Here is a 23,699-nt window from a genome sequence, read left to right on the forward strand (position 1 = left end):
CTTCGTATACATGAAATTTACACGTTATTGTAATAATGTCATTGGCAAATTATTTAAGTAAAAGAATAAAATAATAATAATGGATGCAGTAAAAAAATAAATACACTCGGGCTCGTCCGGGATTTGAACCCGGGACCTCTCGCACCCGAAGCGAGAATCATACCCCTAGACCAACGAGCCATGTAATGGTACGTTCCAAATACAAGTCTCAAGTTGTAGCACATAATCTATATAGCTCTATATATTACTAAATTATTATATAATGCATATACATATACATACATGCATTCATGTGATATATTATATACAGTGCTAGAAAATACATTCCTATTCAATAAACACAAAGTATATATAATAAAATATATGCAATAGAAATGCTGCATTCTATTTATTGAATAGAAATATATTTTTTCTATGCATCTCGATGAAATTTTATCAAATTTAGTGCTTCAACGTTGATAACTTTATTTATACAAGTGTAAAAAAGATACGAAATTCAATATACATTTCGAAAAAGTCTAAAGAAAGTCTTTGAAAAATCTATTTTTATACATTCAAATAAAATATAAATTAATGTGTAATGTCTCTATAATCTAAAATAATCCGTTTTTTAGAAATTTTACGGAATGATAATTAAAATCTGATAAAGAAAATCAAATATAGCAAAAACACATGTAAAATGATTCAATTTAGACATTTATTAATAATCCTATTGCAAATAAATTAAACATTTAAATTACATAAGTACAATTTCACTTAATAAACTCTCAAGCAAATATAGAACAAATTATATTTGTAATATTAACAATAAATAATATGCGCTTTATATACATAAATTTAATATTTAAAATATTACAACTTTCTATACATACATACAGACATATACATACATACATATATATATATATATATATATATATATATATATATAATGTGAGAGAATAATTACTTTATAATTAACTTATTAAAATAAACATTAGATCTAAATTTTTTTTAAATACACAGACATATAGAAATATTATATAGATAATAATTTTTGGGCAAGAATTTCTTTTATAATTTTTGTTATACAGTTATATTTATAGAGTAAAAGTCACACAAATGTAACTTTGCTCATTTAACTATAATGACACAGAAATGTTTATGTTAAATTTTTCATATTGTTTCTAGCTATTAAATATTACTATTTTTTTAAAACATAATATTAATATCTAAAAAGTCACTTCACTAAGCCGTCGAAAAATTGTGTATGGAAATTTCTTTCTTTACACACATGTTCTTATAGAATTATTAATTACTTATTATATTTATAAGCACTTTTTTTAAATTTTATATCTTAATCCTTTCCCTACTGTGTTAATAATCTAGAACAATATTTTTTGTAGCAATCTCTTCTCTTTTTTCTCTTTTTTCAAGTATATATGTATATATGTATGAATTTTTATGCGCGCTTTTATATGCATACAAATATATATATATACATATACATTACGTGTATTTTCTTTGTAGCAATTTTAGTAATCGCGAAAAATATTGATTACAAAATTGTACCATCATGTAAAAAGATTCATATTTTCATATTCAAATTCGGAATCATGAGGCACATGGTATTTTTCTACTTATTATCTTTATATAAACATATATAAATAAATTGAAAAATAAAATAATATTTTATTATATGTATAGTCATTGTTAAATTAGCACATCTTCTTGTGTTAGTAGAAAGATATTAAGTTATTGCATCTGAATTTTTAAATTTTGATATTTTTGAAGATTTGCTTTGCAAAAGATAACATGCAAAGATATAAATTTTTTGAAAAATAACATTTCTTTTTAAAATTTGAATGTTTTTATCATAAAAGCTCGATTCGAGTAGTAATAACTGGTTAGTGGATAATGGCTAATATATTATGCACTTTTTAAAATAATAAAATAATCAATAAATACTAAGAGAAATTGGATCAAAAAAGTAGGAAATTAAAGGATTGGCACTAGTCAATTGAAAAAATATAGCATTCCCACATGACACATCTACAAAAGATCTATCAAAAACTAAACTCATTGATCAAAATCTTATCTCACTTCATATTCATTAAATCATATTCATTATCATATTCATTAAATTACTTATCAAGTGATTACCATCTCTTTGAACAATTTTACCCAACTTTTAATGAGAAAATTCTTTACTAATTATAAGAAACCCTTTGGAATAAACATAAACTCTGATCAATGTAAACAAATTACAAATGCGTCGAGTTATTTGTCTCTTATTTCGATTAATTCCATCAAGTATTGATCGTTAAAATTGGAAGTTAAAATATAATATAAAAGATTAAAATGTAAAATGACATTATTTTATGGACAACCTAACAACTCTGTGATATTAAGATAAAAAGTAATTCTATATGGATAGTTATGCACAAGCAACAAACAATATAAAAGAGAAAAGTTAAAATTCATGTCTATTAATACATGAACTTAGCGCGAGACACTACCGTGATCTCTCTAAAATAATAAAATAACCAATGATGTGAAAGCATATTCTAATTCAGTAAGGAGAGGATTATAGCATACATTTCTAGAATCACAGATGTATTAAATATTTCAACTTTTGTAGATGAAATGACAACTTCAGATGTTATATGCTTAACGATTTAGACGTTCATGAAAACTACTTCAGAAATGGGAAGAACACAATATAACATGGTGATAGGCACACCAATAATTGGCAAAATGCTTAAATCTTCTATTTCTGGCCTATGGTGATTTGTTATTATCCATTGCTGATTCACATATCCATGTGAATCTTTTTGATCCAACATCTCAATAATTAATATATTACATAATACACTGTATATATTATTATTATTATTATTATTACTATTATTATTATTATTATTATTGTAATACTAGGCGCACACTGTACCGATTTAAAAACGCTAGAACAACATTCTAATGTAATGAGAAATATGATAAGAGGACAACAATCAACAGATGTAAAAACAAAGGCCAGAACAAGTATTATTGGTTGAGGCCAATTTTTTTTTCACTTCACATAGCACTGCTATATCGAGTTTAAATGTGAAAATTCTCTTGGTGTTAAAAATTAGGTTACCATCCCATCGCGGAAGGAACACGAGAACCTACCGTAAAATCTTTGTATTGGGAAAAGACACATATCTGAAAAGTTTACAACATTAGGAAATTTATCAAATTCTTTACAAACAAAAATTACAGACAAAATTCTTTACAAACCTTATCTTTCAGTCGTTGACAAAGTTGTAATGCAATAGTAAGTAATACAAGAGCATCATTTAGCCATGGCACACTGCATTCCGCTTGCTGGGTTTCATATTTGACGCTGCCATGAGCATTCTCTAACTGATAAATAGCCAAAACCAGTTTGTAACTTTGAATGTAAAAGCTAATAGCCAAATTTTCTGGAAGGTTTGGATTAAGAGATTTCTGTGAACAAAAAGTTTTTTTGAAATTCCATTAACACAGTTGAAAGTTAAATTTGTTCATTGCAGAAGAAAGTAATACGCACCATATTTCGACTCTTAATAAGATCATCAATTGTCTTTTTTCTAGGAACAATTAAACTGGTCCTGCTTCTCTGAAGGCAACCTAAAATATTACCTAGTACATGCATGACTTCGTCTGAGGTTTTAAAAAGATAATGTCTATCTACATTATCTATATGAGCAATGCCTTGCTGTAAATGATTAGCAGCATCTTGAATTTGCTGTAACTTCCATGGATGTTCATTCTGAATACTCGTCCTCATATTAATATTCTGTTGTCGTTGTACTTTAAAATTCACTTCCTATAAACATAGAGTTTTTTTCATAACATAACAAATATACAATTATAATTTTAACGTATTATTTCAACAATACACTAAACTCTTTACCGCATTTGTAATACTGTCGCCTGTCAAGACAGCAACACATTTGACTTGGTCATGTGGGGCTGCAAAGACGAATCTGTCAGTTTTATTATGTTGATCATTACCAAAGAGCGCCAGTGGAAATCGCTGAGCACACTCCTTGAAATGAATACATATAATTAATATGTATTACAAGTATTCAATTTCTCTTAACAGCAATTATACTATACACCCACTTAGTCAATTAATATAGACCAAGTGGAAATACTGGTCCTCTATTGCTTATACGCACCATCAAGATATTTCGGAGCTGCGACAACGAGGAGTGCACTTCCTCGTGGAGCACCCACTCAAACTCCATTTGCTGAAAACAAAATTAATAACGTATTACACATCGATTCCAACGAAATTCTCGGCACAGGACAAACCATCGAGGAAACGTCAAATGATATAACCTCAAGCTTCGTTTCTCAGCAACGAGCTAGTGAAACGATAGATGATTAATTTGACAGTGTGTACGAACCCATCTGAACTTATGGCTATAGAGACGGCGCGCAAGGCTGACTAAGTGATTAGATAAATGTTAAGTAAAAGTAAATAGCTTACGAGATTGTGCGCCTCCTCCTTCTCGCAGTCTGCCATTTTTCAACTGGCGTCTGGCTGGCTCGGTCTGGTGTGTCTGGTGCGTCTGGTGTCTCCACTAATTCACTTGTCGACGGAGTTGCACCATGAGTATGTAATCTCATATGTATATACATATGTATGCCTACGTCAGATTGCCAGCAATTGTTGGCAAAAATCGAGCAGACCCTGTCCATTTAAATCGAACAGCGAGACGTATCGATATTTAAATGATCCTCATACATTTTTTCACTTTTTAATTCTGTTTTATTTTGGTTGTTTAGATCAATTTATTAATAGGATTAGCATCATTATCTTTGCATCTATAAATAAAAGATGTATATTTTTAAAAAGATGTATATTTTTTTTATTTTTTTTACTTATTTTATATGTAGATTAGTTCGAAAAAAATTATTAAACACAAAACAATTTATATTAATAACATATTATTATACATTTTATAAATTATTACATATTATAAATGTATAAATATATACAAATTATTTTAAATATGAAAACAATATTTACATATGAAAACAATATTTAACAATAACAATAATAATTATTATTATTGTTATTTATGAGAAATAGAAAAATAAAAATAAGTTTAGTCTACCGTTTGAAAATGGTAGACTTCAGAACAGCAAATGATTTACAAACTTTGATTGTTTGAATTATGTGAGATATCGTGTTTTCTTCCCTCTCCCTTTTTCCCATCTCGATAAAGATGAGTGTCATTCTGATAACCCAAGCTATTTATTAAATCAACGGCTCGACGAATCGGTTAGTAACAATTGACAACATGTCACGTGTGTTGTTAACAAGTCGTTGTCGCGTTCTCCAATTCCAGATGACGACGAGATACCTGGTGACCGATCCAAGATACGGATTTTTAAAACAATTAGGTATCACCGTCGAAAATCCTGGACTCTACGACGGAAGATGGGGTGGCTCCGGCAAGGTACGTGATCTACGAATTGCGTAGATACATAGATCTTATCTCTTCTTATCGATAATGATAAATTGATTCGTACATTGTGGAAAAAGCCGAAGAGAATTTTAAACAAAAATATAAATACAAATTACATTGTGTATAATACAATAATATATACATCATCGCTGAAAATAATTTTATATGCATATTTACAATAAAATGTAGATTTTTTTTTAAATTATAACAATATTTAAAAGGCAAACAAACCAATAATTTTTTTTTAAATATAGTTGATAGAATCGATATCACCAGCAACCGGCAAGGTGATTGCGAAGATTCGGGAGTCCACGCCGCAAGAAGCTAGCAATACTATCACAGAAGCGCGTAAAGCATGGCCGCAATGGACATCTATCCCGACACCAGCGAGAGGAGATATTGTCCGGCAAATAGGCGACGAACTCAGGAGAAATTTGAAGCCGCTAGGATGTTTGGTATCCTTGGAAATGGGTAACTAAATTATTGTTTTAATGAAAACTCACTCTAACAGCCTGTATAGTTAATTAAATTACATGTGTCTATACAGTATAAATTTATGTGTGATTAATATATATGCAGGAAAGATATTACCGGAAGGTATAGGCGAGGTTCAGGAATTCATAGATATATGCGATTACGCAGTCGGATTGTCGCGAATGCTACCCGGCAGCCTATTTCCATCGGAGAGGAAGAATCACGCACTATTAGAGAAATGGAATTCTCTGGGTGTGATTGGCGTTATCTCTGCGTTCAATTTCCCTATAGCAGTAAATGCATTATCCTTAGCTTCTTCACTTCTCGCACTTTAAGAATTTTTGCACCAATTTGCCTGATTTGCTTCAGGTGTATGGCTGGAATAGCGCTATTGCCATGGTCTGTGGTAACACCATCGTTTGGAAAGGAGCGCCGAGTACACCTCTGGTGTCCATCGCGACCACCAAGATAATCTCGGATGTCTTGGAGCGCAATGGTATCCCTGGTTCTGTCGCATCCTTGATCACAGGTGGATCGGATGTCGGGGAGACTCTAGTGAATGATAAACGGTCAGTTTAAATTTAAATTCGTTACATGTTATAGCATCGCGCGGAAACCGTAACAATCTGTTATCACTACAGGGTACCTCTTATTTCGTTTACCGGAAGTACGAACGTAGGGAGACAAGTGGCACTCAAAGTTCAGCAGAGATTCGGAAAATCTCTATTGGAGCTTGGCGGTAACAATGCATTGATCGGTACATATATCTCCTCGAAATAATCAATTCTTCGTGTGCATTAATACATGTGTACATAATTCCTCTTCTGTCGACAGTTGCGCAAGATGCGGATTTAGAGATGGCAGTGAGAGCGGCAGTCTTCTCATGCGTTGGAACAGCTGGACAAAGATGTACCTCAACCAGAAGATTAATATTGCACAAAAAAGTAAAGAACGAATTCTTAGGTAGGCATGATAAATAATATAAGCGCGATAAATAATGTAAATAGAAGAAATATCTCCATGCAAAATGTAACGTTGTTTGCAAAATTTTTAGGAAAATTAAAAACAGCATATAACAGTATATTAAAACGAGTCGGAGATCCGTTGGAGGACGGAGTATTGTACGGACCGTTGCATAATCAACAAGCAGTCGACAAATACAAAGTATACGCAATAATTCCAATATCATTCAAATAAAGTATTAAATCGAGCAAAAAAGTTCATTTTTTTTTTAATTTTTGATTAACTCAATACTTTTAATTGCAGACAGCAATTGAGAAAGCTGTGAAAGCCGGTGGCACGATAGAGTTCGGTGGAAAGCAAATACAACGACCCGGTTTCTATGTCGAGCCGACAATCATCTCGGGTCTATCAATCGAAGCAGAGGTGGTGCAGCAAGAAACTTTCGCTCCGATCGTTTATGTCCTGGAGGCAAATTCCCTAGAAGAGGCTATCGATCTTAACAATGGTGTAGAGCAAGGTTTGAGCAGTAGTCTCTTTACTAAAAGCATCGGAAATATATTTCAGGTAAATATATAACCAACATGTGTAAATATACGTGCATGTTTACACAGTCAAGTATATGATCGGATTAACTTATCGAATTTCACGCAGTGGATCGGCCCTCACGGATCAGATTGTGGCATAGTCAACGTCAACATAGGCACTAGCGGCGCCGAGATAGGTGGTGCATTTGGCGGCGAGAAGGCTACAGGCGGTGGTCGCGAGAGCGGAAGCGATGCGTGGAAGCATTACATGCGACGCGCGACAATCACGATCAATCACGGGAACGAACTTCCTCTAGCTCAGGGCATCAAGTTCGAATAAATTGACTGGGTTGACCTCGGGAAGAAAAGATCAGCGCTTCAATTCAAATCGTATGAAATCCACCTGTATATCAACGGAAGCTTTCTTGTGGAATTTGTAAGCCCTCGGTAGATCGTATCTAAGTTCCGCTATCACCTTTCCTTCGGCGCCGAGCTGTGTCGCCTTCGAAAGAACGTAATCTCGCGTGCTGCTCTTGTGCAGCGAGTAAACTACGTTGGACGAAAGTTTCATTGCCACCTCGAGAAATTTCATGTCGGTGCCGGCATTATTTTTAGTGCCAAAAGGTGGATTCATTATAACAGTATCAAAGCACTTTTCAAATTTTCCTATAACACAACAGACATTGCATTGTATATATCTTTGTACTTTTAATAAATACAAATAAAAAAAACTTATATGCATACCTGGTAAATATTGCAGCACATTACATTGAACAATTTCGACAAAGAGTTCTATGTCTGTGCAATTTCTATATTGTATGTCGATTGCATCTGAATCTATTTCAAATCCAACTACGTATTGTGCGCCGAGCATTTTAGCACCTAGTGATAATATACCACATCCAGAGCCCAAATCTGCTACGCTTTTACCTTCTATATCATTAAATTGCGATTGCGCATTGTACAACATATGTGAGGCAATGTGTGCGCTAGTGGCATATTGTTCGAGTAAGATTTTTGGCTTTTCAAACACATCCATTTGTTGAAGATACTCTTCTAATTGACGAAGTCGAAGACTAGCCATCTCTTCAAAAACTGTCAGTTGCAATTTTTCTCCACAGAAGTTTATCCAACAAGTACTTATAAAAATGATTCCCATTCAATAATCCTCTTTCATTAATATTATTTACATACAGTCTTCAGTAATATTTAGTACTATTTACATACATTTGAATATCTTTACGAATAGTAATTCATTTACTATCAAATCTAGGGAGAACTGGTAATATCAGATTTCCAAAAGAAGAATCCTGCGTCACAAAGTAACCGAATGAGGCCGCGTGTGCGTTGTGTAAAGCTGCTCTTTGAGATGCACTCATCGCCACACCATCATTAGATTGTATCGCAGGCTATAATAATAAAGATACATGTCATCAAGCTAAAGTTAGGAGATAACAAAGATTGTCTTTAATTAAATAGATATATACTCACTATACTTGATGCAGAACCTGTTGATGAAACGCCCAATGATGAGTTTAAAGTCGGTGCAACTCCTTGCTTTAATAGCATCTGCTTTTTCAATTGTATCTCTTCTAAGATCTTCCTATTTTGTAATTCTACAACAAAAATCAAAATGAGAATATTCTAATGCACTAAGTGATACAAAAAATATATATATTTTGCATATATTTGTGTCAAGATTACCTCTCGAGTTCGATTGCGAATAAGCCATGAAATTTACATAAGTAATTCAACGATTGGTAAATATCAAGCTAATGTGGTGATTATATTACGAAGATTATCCCAGATTATGTCGTTATTTATTAAATATTAACCTCTTTGAATATTTTTCGAGAAAGATCATTAACTTGTCAAAAATCAGATGGTAAACTCAATGAATTTAAAGGTCCGTACACACACATACACGTACGTAAATCTGCATAATTTTACGAGGTATAAAAAAATCGAAAAATCAAGTATCTAATATTACCGCATTATTTACATTAGATGCATGATTAATTGATTTTTTGCATTGTTACCAAATAAAATCTGCTGAATAGAATTCGGACGCGCGCTTCTTCCGTTAAATATCGATCGATAAAAAAAACCTATAATTCTCATGATACAGAAAGATGACTAGCGCCATCTACGATTGGAATCGTTGGAATCACTTAAAATGATTTTAAATCCCTCCGCCAGAGGGCGCGGAGGTTCCCGCGGCGGTCGGGGATGACGCGCCGAGCGATGGCGTCGGCGGCGGCGCCGGCGCATGCGCCGGAAATGCGCAGACGCCACCTCGCGGGGCCCAGTCCGATCGCAGAAGTGATCCCGAGGTGTTCATCGATAGTCGCGCTTGCCCGGTTTTCACGCGTATAAATTTCGCCTCGTCGTCGCCTCAGGCCTCGTCGTCCATCCCCCTCTGTTGCTGCTGCTGCGTGAAACAGAAGTGAGTATCCGCGAGAGTACTCGGCGCGGGGCCGAGAGAAAAGCGCCGCGGATCCTCCTTGGAGTTCGCGGCGGCCGAGAAGCGGCCGACGGCGGCCCCGACTGGATGACGGGTTCTGGCAAAATGGCCGCGCGCGATCTACAACAAACGCGATTACGAGCGTATCGCGCGCTCGCTCGACCTCCCGGCATTTACGTATCATTTGCGCGACGATGCAGCTTCCCGACGTCGCGACGAACGTCCGAACGTCATCGTCATCGTCATCGTCATCCCGACAGCCCGCGGCGCGAAGGCTCTCTCTCCGGATGAGCCCTCGCGCGTCGCACGTCACCGAACGCGAATTGATTTTTTCGCCGCGACGAGGTGCGCGCCGTGACGATGGCGATCCGCGCCCTTGCCGCGTTTCGCTATCCTTCGGCAGGGATCTCCCGCGGCGCGTCCTTATCTTATCCGGGCGTTTCGAGCGAATGATACGCGAGCACTTTTGACAGACGACTCTGATAATGCGCGATCAGCTGTCATCGCGCGACTCCGTTCTCTCTTTCTTTCTCTTTCTTTCTCTCTCTCTCTTCCCCTGTCTTTCTCCTTCTGTTTCTACCTGTCGATCGAGCAATTAGAGATCTTTGGGATATTAATTACCGATGTCACTTCGTTCATGAATCGAGATTCGAGGAGATTTTTCGAGCAATCCTTTTCACAATCTTCACGTTTGTCTCGCGTAATATTAGCGTGATGATATAAGAGCAGTTTCTCGGAATATCTTCAATTTCCCCGAGTAACTTTAAGACCTTATGTTGGAGTTCAATCGAAGTTGTTTCGGCCTCGCAGGGTGGTCGATGCCACCATCCTCGGTCAATGCTTTTCCGGTCTACTACTCGCCCTGCGTACTGCATATTGCGTATATTATTTATCGTTTTTTTTCTCATGGCTTAAATTCCTTGCGACAAATTCACGATTCTGGACAAACGTTATTTTGTAGAAAGTGTTGACCTCTTGACTCCTACTTCCGCGTTAGTTTTATTTTTTTATATTGCAGTTGCGTTGCCAAGAGTGTCTTGCTTAATTGCACGATCGATTGAATGAATCTTGCAATAGCTATAATTAAATTGCGACGATTCGCGAACAAGAGATTCGGACTTTGATTGTCTCAAATTTCGCGCACGTTAATTAATTCGGAGTAGAATTAACGCAAAATGACAAAAAAATTCGAGCTCGGTCGCGTCAAATTAATAAAATAATTCCTCTTAATTCCTCATTAAATTCGACCTTTGTCTCATTTAAATAATCGACTGTAGTTGTACCTTAAGGCTCTAAATAAATGTAAACCTTGATATGACCAAGATATGTACGTGGTTTTATTGGTGTGTCACGCGATGACAGTTCCTGTAACCGGTTTCCGTTAGACGGGGCTCTCTATCGTGAAAGTTTAAGGATCGATTAGAGTATGATTTCAAGATAGACCGCTTTCCCTGCGTCAATAGCGACCTAATCGATTGATTGATCTCTATTTATCAGATGGCATTTTTATGCGTCATCGTGTGTAAGTAAATTAATCGACAAGCGTAGCGTAAAACAAATCGAAGTGTCTCGCGAGGTCAAGAAAAAGTCGACAGTCACTCACCTGGACCGATGATATAACAGAGCGAACTTTAATACGATCGAGAGATCGATCAACAACGGTATAGAAAGCCCATTGATTCAGTGATAAGAATTTACGATTGCGTCACGCGTTTTATGCAGCTTCTGTTACTTTACTACATTTTTTATTCAGGTATGTAAACAAATCATTCGCATAAAAATACAAAACACTAGAGATGAATCGCTACCAAATTTATTTCTCTTAAAATGAATTATTGCAAATTCAACATGTGTAAAAATTGAAAAAAATTAATTTATTTATAAAAAATATTTGTTTACATAAGAAAAGAAATATGTGAATAATTTATTGAAAAAAATTAGACTTTCTAATAATTTTAATTTCGAAAAATTATTTGCGCGCGATTTATTGTTATAAAACTTTATATCATAATCTACGAAAAAGAAAAATAACAATGTTTTCGCGAAGATCTCTTAATTTTCGCCAAGGATTCTTGACCACTCAGGATTGAACAAAAACTCCGAAAAGAATTTCTGCATATTATTGTGAACGTATTTGCAACAAGAATATCGTAAATTATGTGTATTTCTTATTTATATGCGGTTACTTTCAACTTTTCATCGGCGTCGCAACCGCGTCGCGTGCATTTATACGCAACGACGCGTGCAATCCAAGATTCTTTGTTTTTCGAACAAAGTATATCATAATCTTGTATGATTAATACTATTATTTATATTTCAATGAAAGATACGCATATTATCGAATTATTTTTATTCCATTTTCATATATTTTTTTTCTCTAATATTTAAAACATTTTTTCCAAGATAAATTTATCTTCAAAAGATTAAATTATATATAATATATAATATTACATTATATATATTAAATATATATAATTAATTTATTAAAATTTTTATAAATTCAGCAGTTGATTCAAGTTTCAATTATATAATTTATAGAATTTTATATAATACGTTATCATTATTATTACACATATATCATCAGAAGTTTCAGAAAGATCAAGGAGTTTTTCCGTATCTGTAACGTAGAGACTACTTCTCGCTCCTCAATCTCGATCGCATAACACGCTGCTTAACGTTACAGCAATGCCGTGAAGTAGAAAGAGGCCTGTTATGAATATTTAAATGCACCGCAAGGCGAAAATATACGCCGCGACCGCCGCGTCGGAGGGAGAGGGGGTGGGGGTGGGGGTGGAAAGGGGTGGGCGGGCTGCCCTCGCGCGGTTTATCGATCACGGCGCATCGCGCGACGGATAACCATCACCGTGGAAGCGTCGCGACGTCCTGCGCCGACGCATGCCTTTACAACCCCTCAAGGTCCTTCCTCCGAATTGTTTCCTTATTCGGGGAGCTCGATTCACTTTGGATTTAGGTATAATTTGGAATCTTATCGTGCGCGATCTGTAAAAAATTATCCACTCTGCCTTTCAATGATCGTATTGGAAAAATTAAAATGTGTCAAGGCGCGAAAAAATTATTATTACTTGACAGCTGTATACATACATTATGAACGCGTGATTAATCGTATTAATCGATTATTTTAATATTGTAAAATTATTATATATATTTAGTTTAAAATTATTTATATGGTTTATATTTATAGTATTTTTTAACATAATTATTGCATTGAGAAGAAATTAAAATTTGTCATCGTGAGAAATTTGTTATAACGTCATCATTTCAACATATTATAAATGCAGGATTTAATTATAATTATATTATTCGATTATATTATCTCCATTGTTTCTGTTATTAATCCAGATTACATCAATTTAATTTAAATTAATACATCAGTTTTTATCGTTTCGAATAATATAATATAGAAAACCGAAAATCTATAATATATATACTCCTGGACAAAATTAACGCAATTTTTTTTTCACTTTTTCTTTAAAAATTGATATTTAAATTTTAACGAAAAATTAATTTTGTCCAGCAGTATATTTTTTTTCTTTTGAAAATTAAAAGGGAATTTTTTTTCTTTTAAATATTCATGGCAGTCAAGTTACGTGGCTCACCCTATTGATTATTTTTTCAGTAAAGAACAAAATATTCAAATTTAATTTTTTTCTACTTTTGCAGCAGATAACGCTCGACAATTGATATACTTTGAACACGGATACTCATTTAGCGCGGTTGATTGTCGATACTTCCGATTCCGGGTAAAGCAACACCGCGACCGTGCTCTCATAAAAGCATTCCGTCGCGTCATCATCGTGATAGCGTGCTTCACTTTTCAAGCCTTCCCTTTCCCTTTCGTGCACCCTTGATGCAGCGCGATGAAAAAAGTGTTATCGATCTGGCAAAATCATGCCGGCTGAGCTTATCACGAAAGCGACCGCTTTCGTGCGAGCGACACGAAGCTCGGCTCCGAGACGAGCGACACTGATTCAATCTGCTGATTTCTCCCGCGACGATGGAAAGTAAAATAAACCACGCGACACATTGATTTCAGGCACGTATATATTGCGCGCGTTATATCCGCGGAAATAGCTCTCACGAATCTATCGTCGTTCTTAAAGTTTCCTTCCCCGCGATGAAAAAATACATAGGACTAATACGATGTATGGCCAGGTCATAGGAAATTAATAGGAACATGGCAGCAGGTGAATCAACTGTTCGCCACGGAATTTTTTCTCTTGGAGTAATTTCGTATGATTGAGAATAATATTCTGATACGTCAAAAAAACCTTTATTATTATACCTTGCCTTTTTGCATTAATATATCTTACAAAGTAATTTGTCAAGTTTTTTTTCCTGAAACAAATTATCAATTACAATTCAAATGTAAGAATGATGCGTAACATAATTTCTGTCACAGGCGATGCCGATGACGCGGCACTGAAGTCGTTGAGAGGTGACTGGAAGACCTACTCGCGGCTCCGCGGAATCACCATCGAGGTATCCAGACGGGTCACACACCGAGGATCATGAAAATGGTGCTGTCTCAACGTCAGAGGGAGGAGCTGTAAGTCTCTCGATGAAACTCGTCTCTCGTCGATAATTTCGATCAGCGCTATCATTCAACGATCTCCACGTTTCCGCGCACATTTGACGCACGCCAAGCTCCCCTATTCTCTTCTGGAAATGCGTTCTACATCTACGTCTCTTTCTACGTCCGCGGGGGTGGTGCACGCGAACGCGTGCTGCAGTCCGGGAACGGATCAATCGAGGAAATATGCAAGGCTTCCCCTTCGTGTATCTCGCACCGCCTACGTACTATTTATCCACCTACGCTAAAATTCTCTCACAACATTCAACCTGCTTTTTATCTATTTTGCACAAATGGGATGCATATTGTTTCCACAATCTTTCTTTTCGCAGATATATTCCTAGAATGCATGAGAAAGAATTTCTGAAATCTCGCAATATTTATTTATTTATCTATTCATTATATTTTAAAATACTTTTGATGAAATTTTCTTTTAGCCTAGGAAATCTTAAAATCTGCAAATACTAAAATTTATCAGAGAAAATCTCTCAGGTCCGAATTCATAGTCGTTTCTCAAATCTTAAGACTAGAGAATTTCTTAAATCTATCCTAATGCGATCATTTCATTGGTTGAATAGCTCAATCATAGATTTTAAGATTTCCTAGGTATATTTAGCTAAAAGAAGAAAAGAAAATTTCATCAAAAGTATTTTAAAATATAATGAATAGATAAATAAATAAATATTGTTTGGTTATTTACATATTCTGTAATTTGTAAACAAACAAAATACACATTATACCTCACTATTATGCATACTAGGAATGTCATTACATTACTATGCGATAATCGTTCGAGCTACCTTGGCATTATTAATTGGCATTGGGTGTTAATAAGCAAACTATGTAATTAGTTCGTTCTATTTTGCATAATCGTGGGCGCATAAACCGTGTGGGAGACGCTCTTGAATTTTCCCATGCCTCCAGTCTTCGATTTCACGCAGGAGAGAAACCCGACGTGGACGTGAGTCATTCGAATAACCGAGTGAATAACGATCCGCGAGAGTTCTTCGGCTCTCGCGGGCACTCGCTCCGCGCGTGTGTGACTGTATTTCCTGTCCGAGCGCTGTCGTGCGAGAGAATCGAACGCCAATCGCTGTCATTATCTCGCCATGTCCCTAATTCATCCTTATCTCTCGACGCAACACGCGTTTTTGCGCGACACTCTGATCATTTCTCTTCTCGTCCTCAATATTGCGGAATATTGAGGCAATCAAATCTCGCTTTCCTCTCGTCTAAATCGAGGAACATATGTTTGAAACATGTTTACGATAAGTTTGATATCAAAATTATAGAAATATACATTTCGTTGGTAAGATTCCGTGGAAATTATTATTAGAATTTCTCGATTTTTTTCTTTCACTTGAAAGTATCGGAATTTCCACGGGAATCGAATTGCACGACCCTTCGAATCGTGCTCTTGGATTATTCAGGCGACAATTTATAATTAATTCCGTTTTCGCCTTCCTTGTGTGAGCGCTCCACGTATACCACAACCCCACGACGATGCGTCGAGCATCGATCTCGTCCTCCGATCTATGCCAGTTAATTCTTATGACGCAAAATCTCTCGTCGATCCTGTTGGGGCGGGATGTTCGGGGGGATGACGGCCGGTGGTGAGGGTGTCCGTCGAGGGAGCACGCGCGTACCGCGCGATCGATAGGACGAATCGGCGACGGTGGAACCTTTAGAGCGGAACGAGAAGGAGAACGAGAGAGGAAACTGGCTCCCCCGCCAGCTGGCTAAGAGGGAGAGACCTCTCATCGATCAGCACAGGTGTCGGGTCGTCGCATCCATGTTGTTTTCCACCTTGGATTTAGATAGAACGCCCTCCGCGACTTCTCTCTGGAGGTTGCGCGTCTCTCATTTTCGGACTCCCTGTAAAATGATACGAGGGTGCACTAGAGAGAAAGGCAATTAGCGTTTATAACAGGGGAACTTTCGCCAGGTGGATACTTGTAGTTTTTCGTGTCGTGCGGATAGTCAGTATCCCATGTATATTATTCTGTAATATGAATTGACCTTTCAACCTTTAGATGTCTTTGTGAGATTCTCTTTAGACACTCCAGCTTTATCGAAGCTCTTTTATTATTTTCTTAAATTTAGTTGTAGAGATAATTATGATATTTATAATATCGTCGCATATAGTACTAATATAAAAATAAATATAATAAATATTTCATATTTTTGAAAAAGTGAAAATACTGAAAGATTGTTATAAAGTCTCAAAAGGCTAAAATAAGAAAAATTATTTTTGCACATCTCGAAATCTGATTTACATGTATATAATAGGAGAAGTTTGCAGGTTGAGGGAAATCAATTTGATATGTTTACTCGAAGCTTAAATAGCGAATTACAGTTTTACATTAATAGCGTCTATTTGTGCAAAGAACCAGAAGGAATAAATTACCTTCCGTCTAATTTATTAATATTTTCCGTTTATTTTCATGTGAATCATCTTTAGATTAAAGAGCAAGGACATTATTTTAAAATATCACGGTTTGATCTACCCCTCGCAAAGAAAGAAACAACTATGCTGTTGTGTCTAAAGAAACATCTAAAGATTTTACTTTTAGATCATTATATACAAAAGCATCTCTGGAAATGTCATTATATAATTTTTAATTTATATAACGAGAAGGGAGGGAAATGATCAGAAAATGACATGAGTTTAGTTGATTGTTGTAGATATTCATTTTCAAGATTTTTGGGAATTTTTAAAAAAACGAAAAACTCAAGAAAGACATAACAAGACTAAATGTCTTCTCGTCTTTACATGCCCTCGATTATGAAGAAAAATATTTTCAGTCCCATCATCATTAGCAAATGAATCGTGAGTAAATATATCCTAAGCCTACAGTTCGAGATATTCCTAACAAATTCCATCTGTAGCTCGGAATAAATTAAACCTCGTTCTCGTTCGTTCCTATCGATCATCGCTCGTATCGACGAAATGAATTTCGAATGCCATGACTTTCGCACGGATACAGCCGTTATAACGAATATCTAAACTCTACTTTCGTTTCTTATTTTTTTCAGAGAGAAACTTGGCTCGAGATCTTCCTCGTTTCCCATTTCATTCCCGCGCGAACTCGAGGAGAAGCCTTCGCAAGAAGAATTCAAGTAGCGGTGACGGGTCACCTTCCGCCCTCACAATGAAAGCTACCTGTCTGCCTCTCTCGAATCATTCTTCTACCTGCCTACTTCCATACCTGCAGCAAATAGCATCTGCCGCTAGCATATTGTGCGTGTGTGATATAAAATTTCTCACACCGCGCTCTATAAGCTTATGAATTTTTCACCTCTGTCATTATCCACCTTTGCGGATTCCTTCTTAATTTTCCGCAAATTACATATAATTAACTACGCAGATTGTGGCATTACGGTGTGACTACAGCGTTCTAAATTTAGTACACTATAAGTTTCATAAATTATGAATTTTTTTTCTCTCGAAAAGTACGAAATTATTGATATATATATATCGATGTTTTTTTATAGCATTTAGAACTATTTCTTCATCTTTTAGAGCTTCTAATCTTCGGCTAAGTTATTGGAACTTTATTACTTGAGTCTATATTAGCTCAGTATCGATTGTGTCAAGAAAAGCCAACTCCTAATTTGTTCTATCAGTTAATAGATAATCGTATTAGTTTATTCTTAAGTGATCCCAAGAGTGTTTTATAACATGATACTTTTAATTTATTATAAGAATTTTTCTATTGTCTGTCAAAAATTTTATATACGTTAAATATTTAATTTAACACAGTGAGATACAAAGATATATCAGTGGTTTTTATCATTATCTGTATTATTGCAATATATAAATACTTGTATTGCTCTCAAGAAACTTTTGAATCATGCTGTAGAGTCAGAATGAATTTTCTCTCATTCATTAGAATGAATGTCAAACCAGTTTAGTACATTGACACGTGATTCAGCGATTGCAACACTTCTCGTTAAGACAGGTTCGTTTTTCCCCTTTTTCGTTCGATTACATACGTTTAGAACGAGTCGCCCCTGCACGTCACGCGTTAATCGCAAAACAAAGATTGCGAGGCCCGCGAGCGATAATTTGCCATCACGTGGAGAAAAGTCAGGTGAATAGAGACGAATGGCCGACTCGAGGCCTTTCACCCTGGCATACAAGTTTGCCCGACTTTCAATCTCTTTCCCACGTATCCAACACCTGCCTTACGGCCTCTTCCCCCGTCTTCTATTGTGCCAGATCGCAGGTTTTATCCGACGTTTTATCTTTATCTCTACGTCATAAACAGGAGGCCGACGCGAAACAATTGGAGATTAAAGCTATCGCTACATCTCTCTCTCTCTGTTATTTTCTTTTAATTCATTTGCAGCGGTACCTGGCGAGAAAGGGCATGTGAATGAGATCGTCGCAAACGATAAAGTTTGACAAATTTTTTCTCGAGATTTTAATTATTTATTTGACTAATAAAAGAACAATTTATGAAAATAGAGAAGAAACAGTTACTTTTATACTTGACTTATAAATGCAAATTGATGCTTTCAGAAATAAGGCGATTGCGGACTATCTTAGCACTAATGGCTATCAAGATGCACTGGAGGCATTTAAAAAGGAAGCCGATATGCCAGGAGAAGTGGAGAGGAAGTACGGCGGTCTTTTGGAAAAGAAGTGGACCTCGGTCATACGATTGCAGAAGAAGGTATAAAATTTCTTTCATTTAAGAAAATTGACAAATATTCTCTCTTTCTCTTTCTTTTGATGCTGTTGTCGCAAAAGGATTTATTCCTATTTATTGTTGAGTTAGCTAAGTAACCTTTTGAATGGCATATAACAAAATTGTAGGTAATGGAATTGGAATCTAAACTCTCCGAAGCTGAAAAAGAATTTATAGAAGGCGCACCGACGCGTGGTAAGAGATCACCGTCCGAATGGATACCGAGGCCGCCGGAAAAGTTCAGTTTGACCGGACACAGAGCCCCCATTAATAGAGTTATTTTCCATCCTGTTTTTAGTCTCATAGTATCAGCCAGCGAAGATGCCACCATTAAGGTGAGGGCAATTTACGTTTATCGCATTTCTCGAGAAACATTTATATTTTTTACGCTTATTCTCTATTCTCTTCCTTAAAAGGTATGGGACTTCGAGAGCGGCGACTTTGAGAGAACGCTAAAAGGTCACACCGACAGCGTACAAGACATCGCGTTCGATGCCTCGGGCAAATTGCTCGCCTCCTGTAGCGCGGACATGTCCATCAAATTGTGGGATTTCCACCAGTCGTTCGCCTGCGTCAAGACCATGCACGGCCACGATCATAACGTCAACTCGGTCGCGTTTGTGCCACAGGGTGACTTCGTAGTGAGCGCCTCTAGGGATAAGACTATCAAGATCTGGGAAGTAGCGACCGGTTACTGCGTGAAGACGCTCACCGGGCATAGAGAATGGGTGAGAATGGCACGAGTTAGCCCATGTGGCGAGCTCATCGCTAGCTGCTCAAACGATCAGACTGTACGAGTGTGGCACGTAGCCACGAAAGAGACAAAGGTAATTCGACGAGACATACATTTTTGTCCGTTTCTAGATAATTATAATACAATATTTATATTCATAATAAAATCATTCAATGTCAGGTCGAGTTTAGAGAACACGAACATGTAGTCGAATGCATTGCATGGGCGCCGGAAAGCGCGAGAGCGTCGATTAACGCGGCAGCCGGAGCGGATAACAAGGGCGCGCACGAGGGACCTTTCCTCGCGTCCGGCTCTCGGGATAAAACGATTCGCGTATGGGACGTCGCCGCCGGAGTGTGTCTCTTCACTCTCATTGGACACGACAACTGGGTGCGATGCATCGTCTTCCATCCTGGTGGCAAGTTTATCGTCAGCGCGTCCGACGATAAAACGCTGCGAGTCTGGGATACGCGCAACAAACGAGTGATGAAGACCCTTGAAGCGCACGTTCACTTCTGCACTTCTGTCGGTTTGTATATTTGTCCCTTACTACGTTTCCTTGCGTTTTCAATTTGCAAAACATGCTTTATTTACGAGTAATTTCTTATTATTCTTATATAGATAAATGAAAGAATTTATTCTCGATAATATTGTACTCGCTTCTTGTAGATTTCCACAAAAATCATCCTTACGTTGTCACCGGGAGCGTTGATCAAACGGTGAAGATCTGGGAGTGCCGCTAGTCACCGAATTTTAGATTTTCCGTCAGACATCGCGAACGGAAGAGAACGGGAGTATGAAAATGAGAGAAAAGACGAACACGCGTCCATTTTAATGGAATCGGCCGAAAGAGTAAGCTGCTACAAAAGCTATCGTACATATGCTATTAATATTAATATTATTATTATTATACATAAACCACACACATAAACACGTATGATTAAGAACTCTTTAATTAATTTATAATAAAGTATAATTAGTGATTATATTACAATACATCGTTTTACGGCAATGAACTGCACTATTCGAGGAGAGTGAATCGAGAGACAGTCGTAAGGGTCAAATGATCGAGAGGACGCTCCCACGAGTTCGCATTACGGATTATCTACGAACGCGGAATAGATGGAGAGAGGGGAAAGGGAGGGGGGTATTAATGCCATATACAATTACAAGAGTTATATTCCTTTAGACAGTTGTGCAATTATAGTGCATTATTTTGTACATAATACGTGTCTTTAAGCAGCGCGAAATTCGATGTCGATGACGAGTATAACTCCTTTTTTTATTTTCTCTTATCCTCTCTTCGCAATCCTGTGCTTATACAATGTATCTGTTAAAGTATTACAACTGATCACACATACATGAAAAAGGAAAAAGAGAGAAGATCGTCCTCCTCGATTATGATCTTGCGTAAGAGAAATTGAATCTCTTCAGTCCTCTATTGACGGTGGCAAAAATTTCGGCTGTGGTGTCCATCTTCGCGCAAACTATGTACACGACGGTCATTAAATTCGTTGTCATTTATATTCGCGCGCTCTCCTCGAGAGTTCTTCTAGAAAGAATAAAGAACGAAAAAAATGCTCCGCTCCTTCTTTACTCATATATGAATATATATATAAATATATATACACAAATATATAAACATATTACACGCATAGACGCGTATTGCTTTGTATTATGCAAAGTACTGAGCGTCAATGGTCTCGTCTAATGTCAACTCGCGCGTGTATTTGGATAGATATTGAGTTGTTATATATCATATGTCTGCCGCATTGATAAAAATTTATTTTACGGGACACACGTAATGTGTAACGTCGCAAATAAAATGACAATGGTATAGATAAAAAAAAAACAGTATGCCAAAAAATTCTGTCTCTCAATCGGATAAATAAATATATTGTTACATGTCTAAATGTATAAATCAGATTCTTTTTTTCATCGAAATGCGTGTCCCCGCAATGTGAATTCCATTATACATTACATACATTTACGTATAATCGAATCTCATAAAGACAAAAGATGTCAAATCGATGAATTTTACAAACGTACATATATGCACTTAATATTTATTTATTTTCTCAAATGAAACATACACTTGAAGAAAATCGAGAGATTCTTATCTAATGAGACTTGAAGAATAATCGAGACGAAAAATGGCGACAATGAAAAATAGACTTGTGTACTCGTGTACGTCCAAATTCACTGTGTATTATTAATAATGTTACAATAGACGCACAGCCGAATTTAGAGAGTGCAACAATTGAAATTTAAAAATGTTCAAATAAAACGAAGAGAAGAGATGGAAAATGATTTAATGCAACGCATAATGCATCTAAAAGTTTGGCAGCATATAGTTCATTGCGTGGATCCCAAGTGAAGAAAGAGGTGTGTATTGGTACTAGTTGTATCTTTTAGTTTTAACTATTATTAGTGATAGCGCGCAGACATAATTTAGACGGTAGAAGGAAAATAAGAGAATAAACTTCAGAGAAATACAAAGTTAACGATTGATTGACCACACACACATACAAACACACATGCGTCCAATGTTCAGGCAATCGATAAAAAGGAATAATCACACACGTGTATGAAAAATACGTGTAAATTATTAATCGATAATCGCTTAATTAAGATTGATTTTTCAAACATTTATTAATCGTCTTTTCCTACTGTTTCTCCCATGTTCGGCCTTCAGGGCCGAATATAAAACAAATACAAACCCCTGAGAAGAGATACCTCCTCAATTAATGTGGTACTAAATTATTTTGATGAATAATAAACAGAGTTGTCACTATAAGTTGTGTGAGATCGTATGTTACATATCATCACCTATGATTCGCATACTGGTTCTTAAAGCCGGCATTTCTTTTTCCGACATTGCAGATTTCTCGTATTAATCTGCGTATATTAATCGAATGCGTAATATTTCTGTTAATTTTCGGCTAGAATTTCTGTAGTTCTCATCGAGCAGTAGATTTAAGAATTTTCCCAACTTTGCAATACATATTAATCTACACGCATGACAGTATTTTATATAGTATAATAGGACAAAAATTATTAGAGCAATGTAGTATTGTAAGTTAAACGCATACCAAACATCTATTGTGCGTGTTTATACGTAGAGATGATGTAATTTAAAAAAATTATGTGTAGCTGTCGCGCCTTTCATAAGATTCATGATAGCTTCTGTGACTTGCTTTCTACCTGCTTGGGAAATGATACCAACAAGTAGATTTATAATAAAGTTCCCTTCGTCATTTGTGATATATACAATCGGCAGACATTTATTAAGATCCTATAAAAAATTAAAAGTTCCTCGTAGAAAAATAAATATGTTTTATCAAGGTTTTAACAGAGATTACAACAAATTGCGATAATATGTATTAATATTGATTTCTTTAATTTCAATAATTTGTAAATATCTTTCAAAAGAAAAACAATTTATAATTTTAAGCATAGAAAAGATAAAATCTCATTACTTAAGAAACAATATATGTATATAATTGCTATAGTACTTTCCTTTCAATCAATTAAAAAGATTGTTAGGTTAGTTTTAATATTAAGTATATTTTAAAAAATTATTATAAATCTTATCTGATTTTAATTGATTGAAGGGATATATCATAATGAGAGAATACATAATTGTTTTATTTAATAACTGTCGATAATAAAGATCACACGTTATCTACAATTGGTAATATCGATTCTCATTTATCGATGTAAAATTACATCGCAAAAACAAATACATTGAGAGATACTTCATTTTATCGCGC

The 23,699-nt window shown here is 35.9% G+C and overlaps 5 protein-coding genes and 1 non-coding gene across 8 annotated transcripts; 2 read left to right on the forward strand and 4 right to left on the reverse strand.

Annotated features, from left to right (window-relative positions):
- Positions 1 to 108: 108 nt before the first annotated feature.
- On the reverse strand, positions 109 to 180 carry Trnap-cgg. The gene has a single exon. It is a non-coding gene; the product is annotated as a tRNA-Pro (tRNA).
- A 1,511-nt stretch (positions 181 to 1,691) lies between these two features.
- On the reverse strand, positions 1,692 to 4,766 carry LOC105257897 (protein rogdi). 2 transcript variants are annotated; one of them, XM_011268864.3, is made up of 6 exons: positions 4,499 to 4,766; positions 4,185 to 4,256; positions 3,917 to 4,051; positions 3,551 to 3,829; positions 3,259 to 3,468; positions 1,692 to 3,183 (listed from the first exon to the last, which is right to left on the reverse strand). In XM_011268864.3, exons 1-6 carry the CDS (start codon positions 4,532 to 4,534, stop codon positions 3,115 to 3,117), a joined length of 801 nt encoding a protein of 266 aa, XP_011267166.1. In that variant the 5' UTR covers positions 4,535 to 4,766; the 3' UTR covers positions 1,692 to 3,114. The 2 variants fall into 2 exon arrangements, with proteins under 2 accessions (XP_011267166.1, XP_011267239.1); XM_011268937.3 differs by lacking the exon at positions 4,499 to 4,766 and adding an exon at positions 4,348 to 4,438.
- A 521-nt stretch (positions 4,767 to 5,287) lies between these two features.
- On the forward strand, positions 5,288 to 8,078 carry LOC105258160 (putative aldehyde dehydrogenase family 7 member A1 homolog). The gene is made up of 9 exons (XM_011269294.3): positions 5,288 to 5,474; positions 5,738 to 5,954; positions 6,063 to 6,250; positions 6,327 to 6,526; positions 6,599 to 6,714; positions 6,792 to 6,920; positions 7,012 to 7,121; positions 7,224 to 7,484; positions 7,572 to 8,078. Exons 1-9 carry the CDS (start codon positions 5,316 to 5,318, stop codon positions 7,782 to 7,784), a joined length of 1,593 nt encoding a protein of 530 aa, XP_011267596.1. The 5' UTR covers positions 5,288 to 5,315; the 3' UTR covers positions 7,785 to 8,078.
- Positions 7,303 to 8,828, reverse strand: LOC105258079 (methyltransferase-like protein 5). 2 transcript variants are annotated; one of them, XM_025412361.1, is made up of 3 exons: positions 8,672 to 8,828; positions 8,189 to 8,583; positions 7,303 to 8,110 (listed from the first exon to the last, which is right to left on the reverse strand). In XM_025412361.1, the coding sequence occupies exons 2-3, from the start codon at positions 8,526 to 8,528 to the stop codon at positions 7,815 to 7,817; spliced, it is 636 nt and encodes a 211-aa protein (XP_025268146.1). In that variant the 5' UTR covers positions 8,529 to 8,583; positions 8,672 to 8,828; the 3' UTR covers positions 7,303 to 7,814. The 2 variants fall into 2 exon arrangements, with proteins under 2 accessions (XP_025268146.1, XP_011267478.2); XM_011269176.3 differs by lacking the exon at positions 8,672 to 8,828 and having other exon boundaries at positions 8,189 to 8,642.
- On the reverse strand, positions 8,657 to 10,220 carry LOC105258013 (SOSS complex subunit C homolog). The gene is made up of 3 exons (XM_025412362.1): positions 9,149 to 10,220; positions 8,936 to 9,060; positions 8,657 to 8,853 (listed from the first exon to the last, which is right to left on the reverse strand). The coding sequence occupies exons 1-3, from the start codon at positions 9,174 to 9,176 to the stop codon at positions 8,698 to 8,700; spliced, it is 309 nt and encodes a 102-aa protein (XP_025268147.1). The 5' UTR covers positions 9,177 to 10,220; the 3' UTR covers positions 8,657 to 8,697.
- Positions 9,745 to 23,194, forward strand: LOC105258236 (lissencephaly-1 homolog). The gene is made up of 7 exons (XM_011269413.3): positions 9,745 to 9,890; positions 14,329 to 14,475; positions 19,025 to 19,178; positions 19,322 to 19,528; positions 19,610 to 20,020; positions 20,107 to 20,455; positions 20,596 to 23,194. Exons 2-7 carry the CDS (start codon positions 14,438 to 14,440, stop codon positions 20,667 to 20,669), a joined length of 1,233 nt encoding a protein of 410 aa, XP_011267715.1. The 5' UTR covers positions 9,745 to 9,890; positions 14,329 to 14,437; the 3' UTR covers positions 20,670 to 23,194.
- The last annotated feature ends 505 nt before the right edge of the window (positions 23,195 to 23,699 follow it).

This window comes from Camponotus floridanus, unplaced genomic scaffold (genome assembly GCF_003227725.1).
Source record: "Camponotus floridanus strain SB8 unplaced genomic scaffold, Cflo_v7.5 scaffold5, whole genome shotgun sequence".
In the NCBI taxonomy this organism is placed as follows: domain Eukaryota; kingdom Metazoa; phylum Arthropoda; class Insecta; order Hymenoptera; family Formicidae; genus Camponotus; species Camponotus floridanus.

Coding starts and splice junctions, on each gene's coding strand:
- LOC105258236 (XM_011269413.3), top strand. CDS start 14,438: ATGAAAATGGTGCTGTCTCAACGTCAGAGGGAGGAGCT. Junction 14,476..19,024: donor CAACGTCAGAGGGAGGAGCT/GTAAGTCTCTCG, acceptor TGATGCTTTCAG/AAATAAGGCGATTGCGGACT. Junction 19,179..19,321: donor TCATACGATTGCAGAAGAAG/GTATAAAATTTC, acceptor ACAAAATTGTAG/GTAATGGAATTGGAATCTAA.
- LOC105258013 (XM_025412362.1), bottom strand. CDS start 9,176: ATGGCTTATTCGCAATCGAACTCGAGAG. Junction 9,061..9,148: donor TTCGCAATCGAACTCGAGAG/GTAATCTTGACA, acceptor TTTTTGTTGTAG/AATTACAAAATAGGAAGATC. Junction 8,854..8,935: donor CAGGTTCTGCATCAAGTATA/GTGAGTATATAT, acceptor TTATTATTATAG/CCTGCGATACAATCTAATGA.
- LOC105258160 (XM_011269294.3), top strand. CDS start 5,316: ATGTCACGTGTGTTGTTAACAAGTCGTTGTCGCGTTCTCCAATTCCAG. Junction 7,122..7,223: donor AAGCAGTCGACAAATACAAA/GTATACGCAATA, acceptor TTTTAATTGCAG/ACAGCAATTGAGAAAGCTGT. Junction 7,485..7,571: donor GCATCGGAAATATATTTCAG/GTAAATATATAA, acceptor AATTTCACGCAG/TGGATCGGCCCTCACGGATC.
- LOC105258079 (XM_011269176.3), bottom strand. CDS start 8,603: ATGGGAATCATTTTTATAAGTACTTGTTGGATAAACTTCTGTGGAGAA. Junction 8,111..8,188: donor TGTGCTGCAATATTTACCAG/GTATGCATATAA, acceptor GTTGTGTTATAG/GAAAATTTGAAAAGTGCTTT.
- LOC105257897 (XM_011268864.3), bottom strand. CDS start 4,534: ATGGCAGACTGCGAGAAGGAGGAGGCGCACAATCTC. Junction 3,830..3,916: donor GCGACAGTATTACAAATGCG/GTAAAGAGTTTA, acceptor CTATGTTTATAG/GAAGTGAATTTTAAAGTACA. Junction 3,469..3,550: donor TTATTAAGAGTCGAAATATG/GTGCGTATTACT, acceptor TTTTGTTCACAG/AAATCTCTTAATCCAAACCT.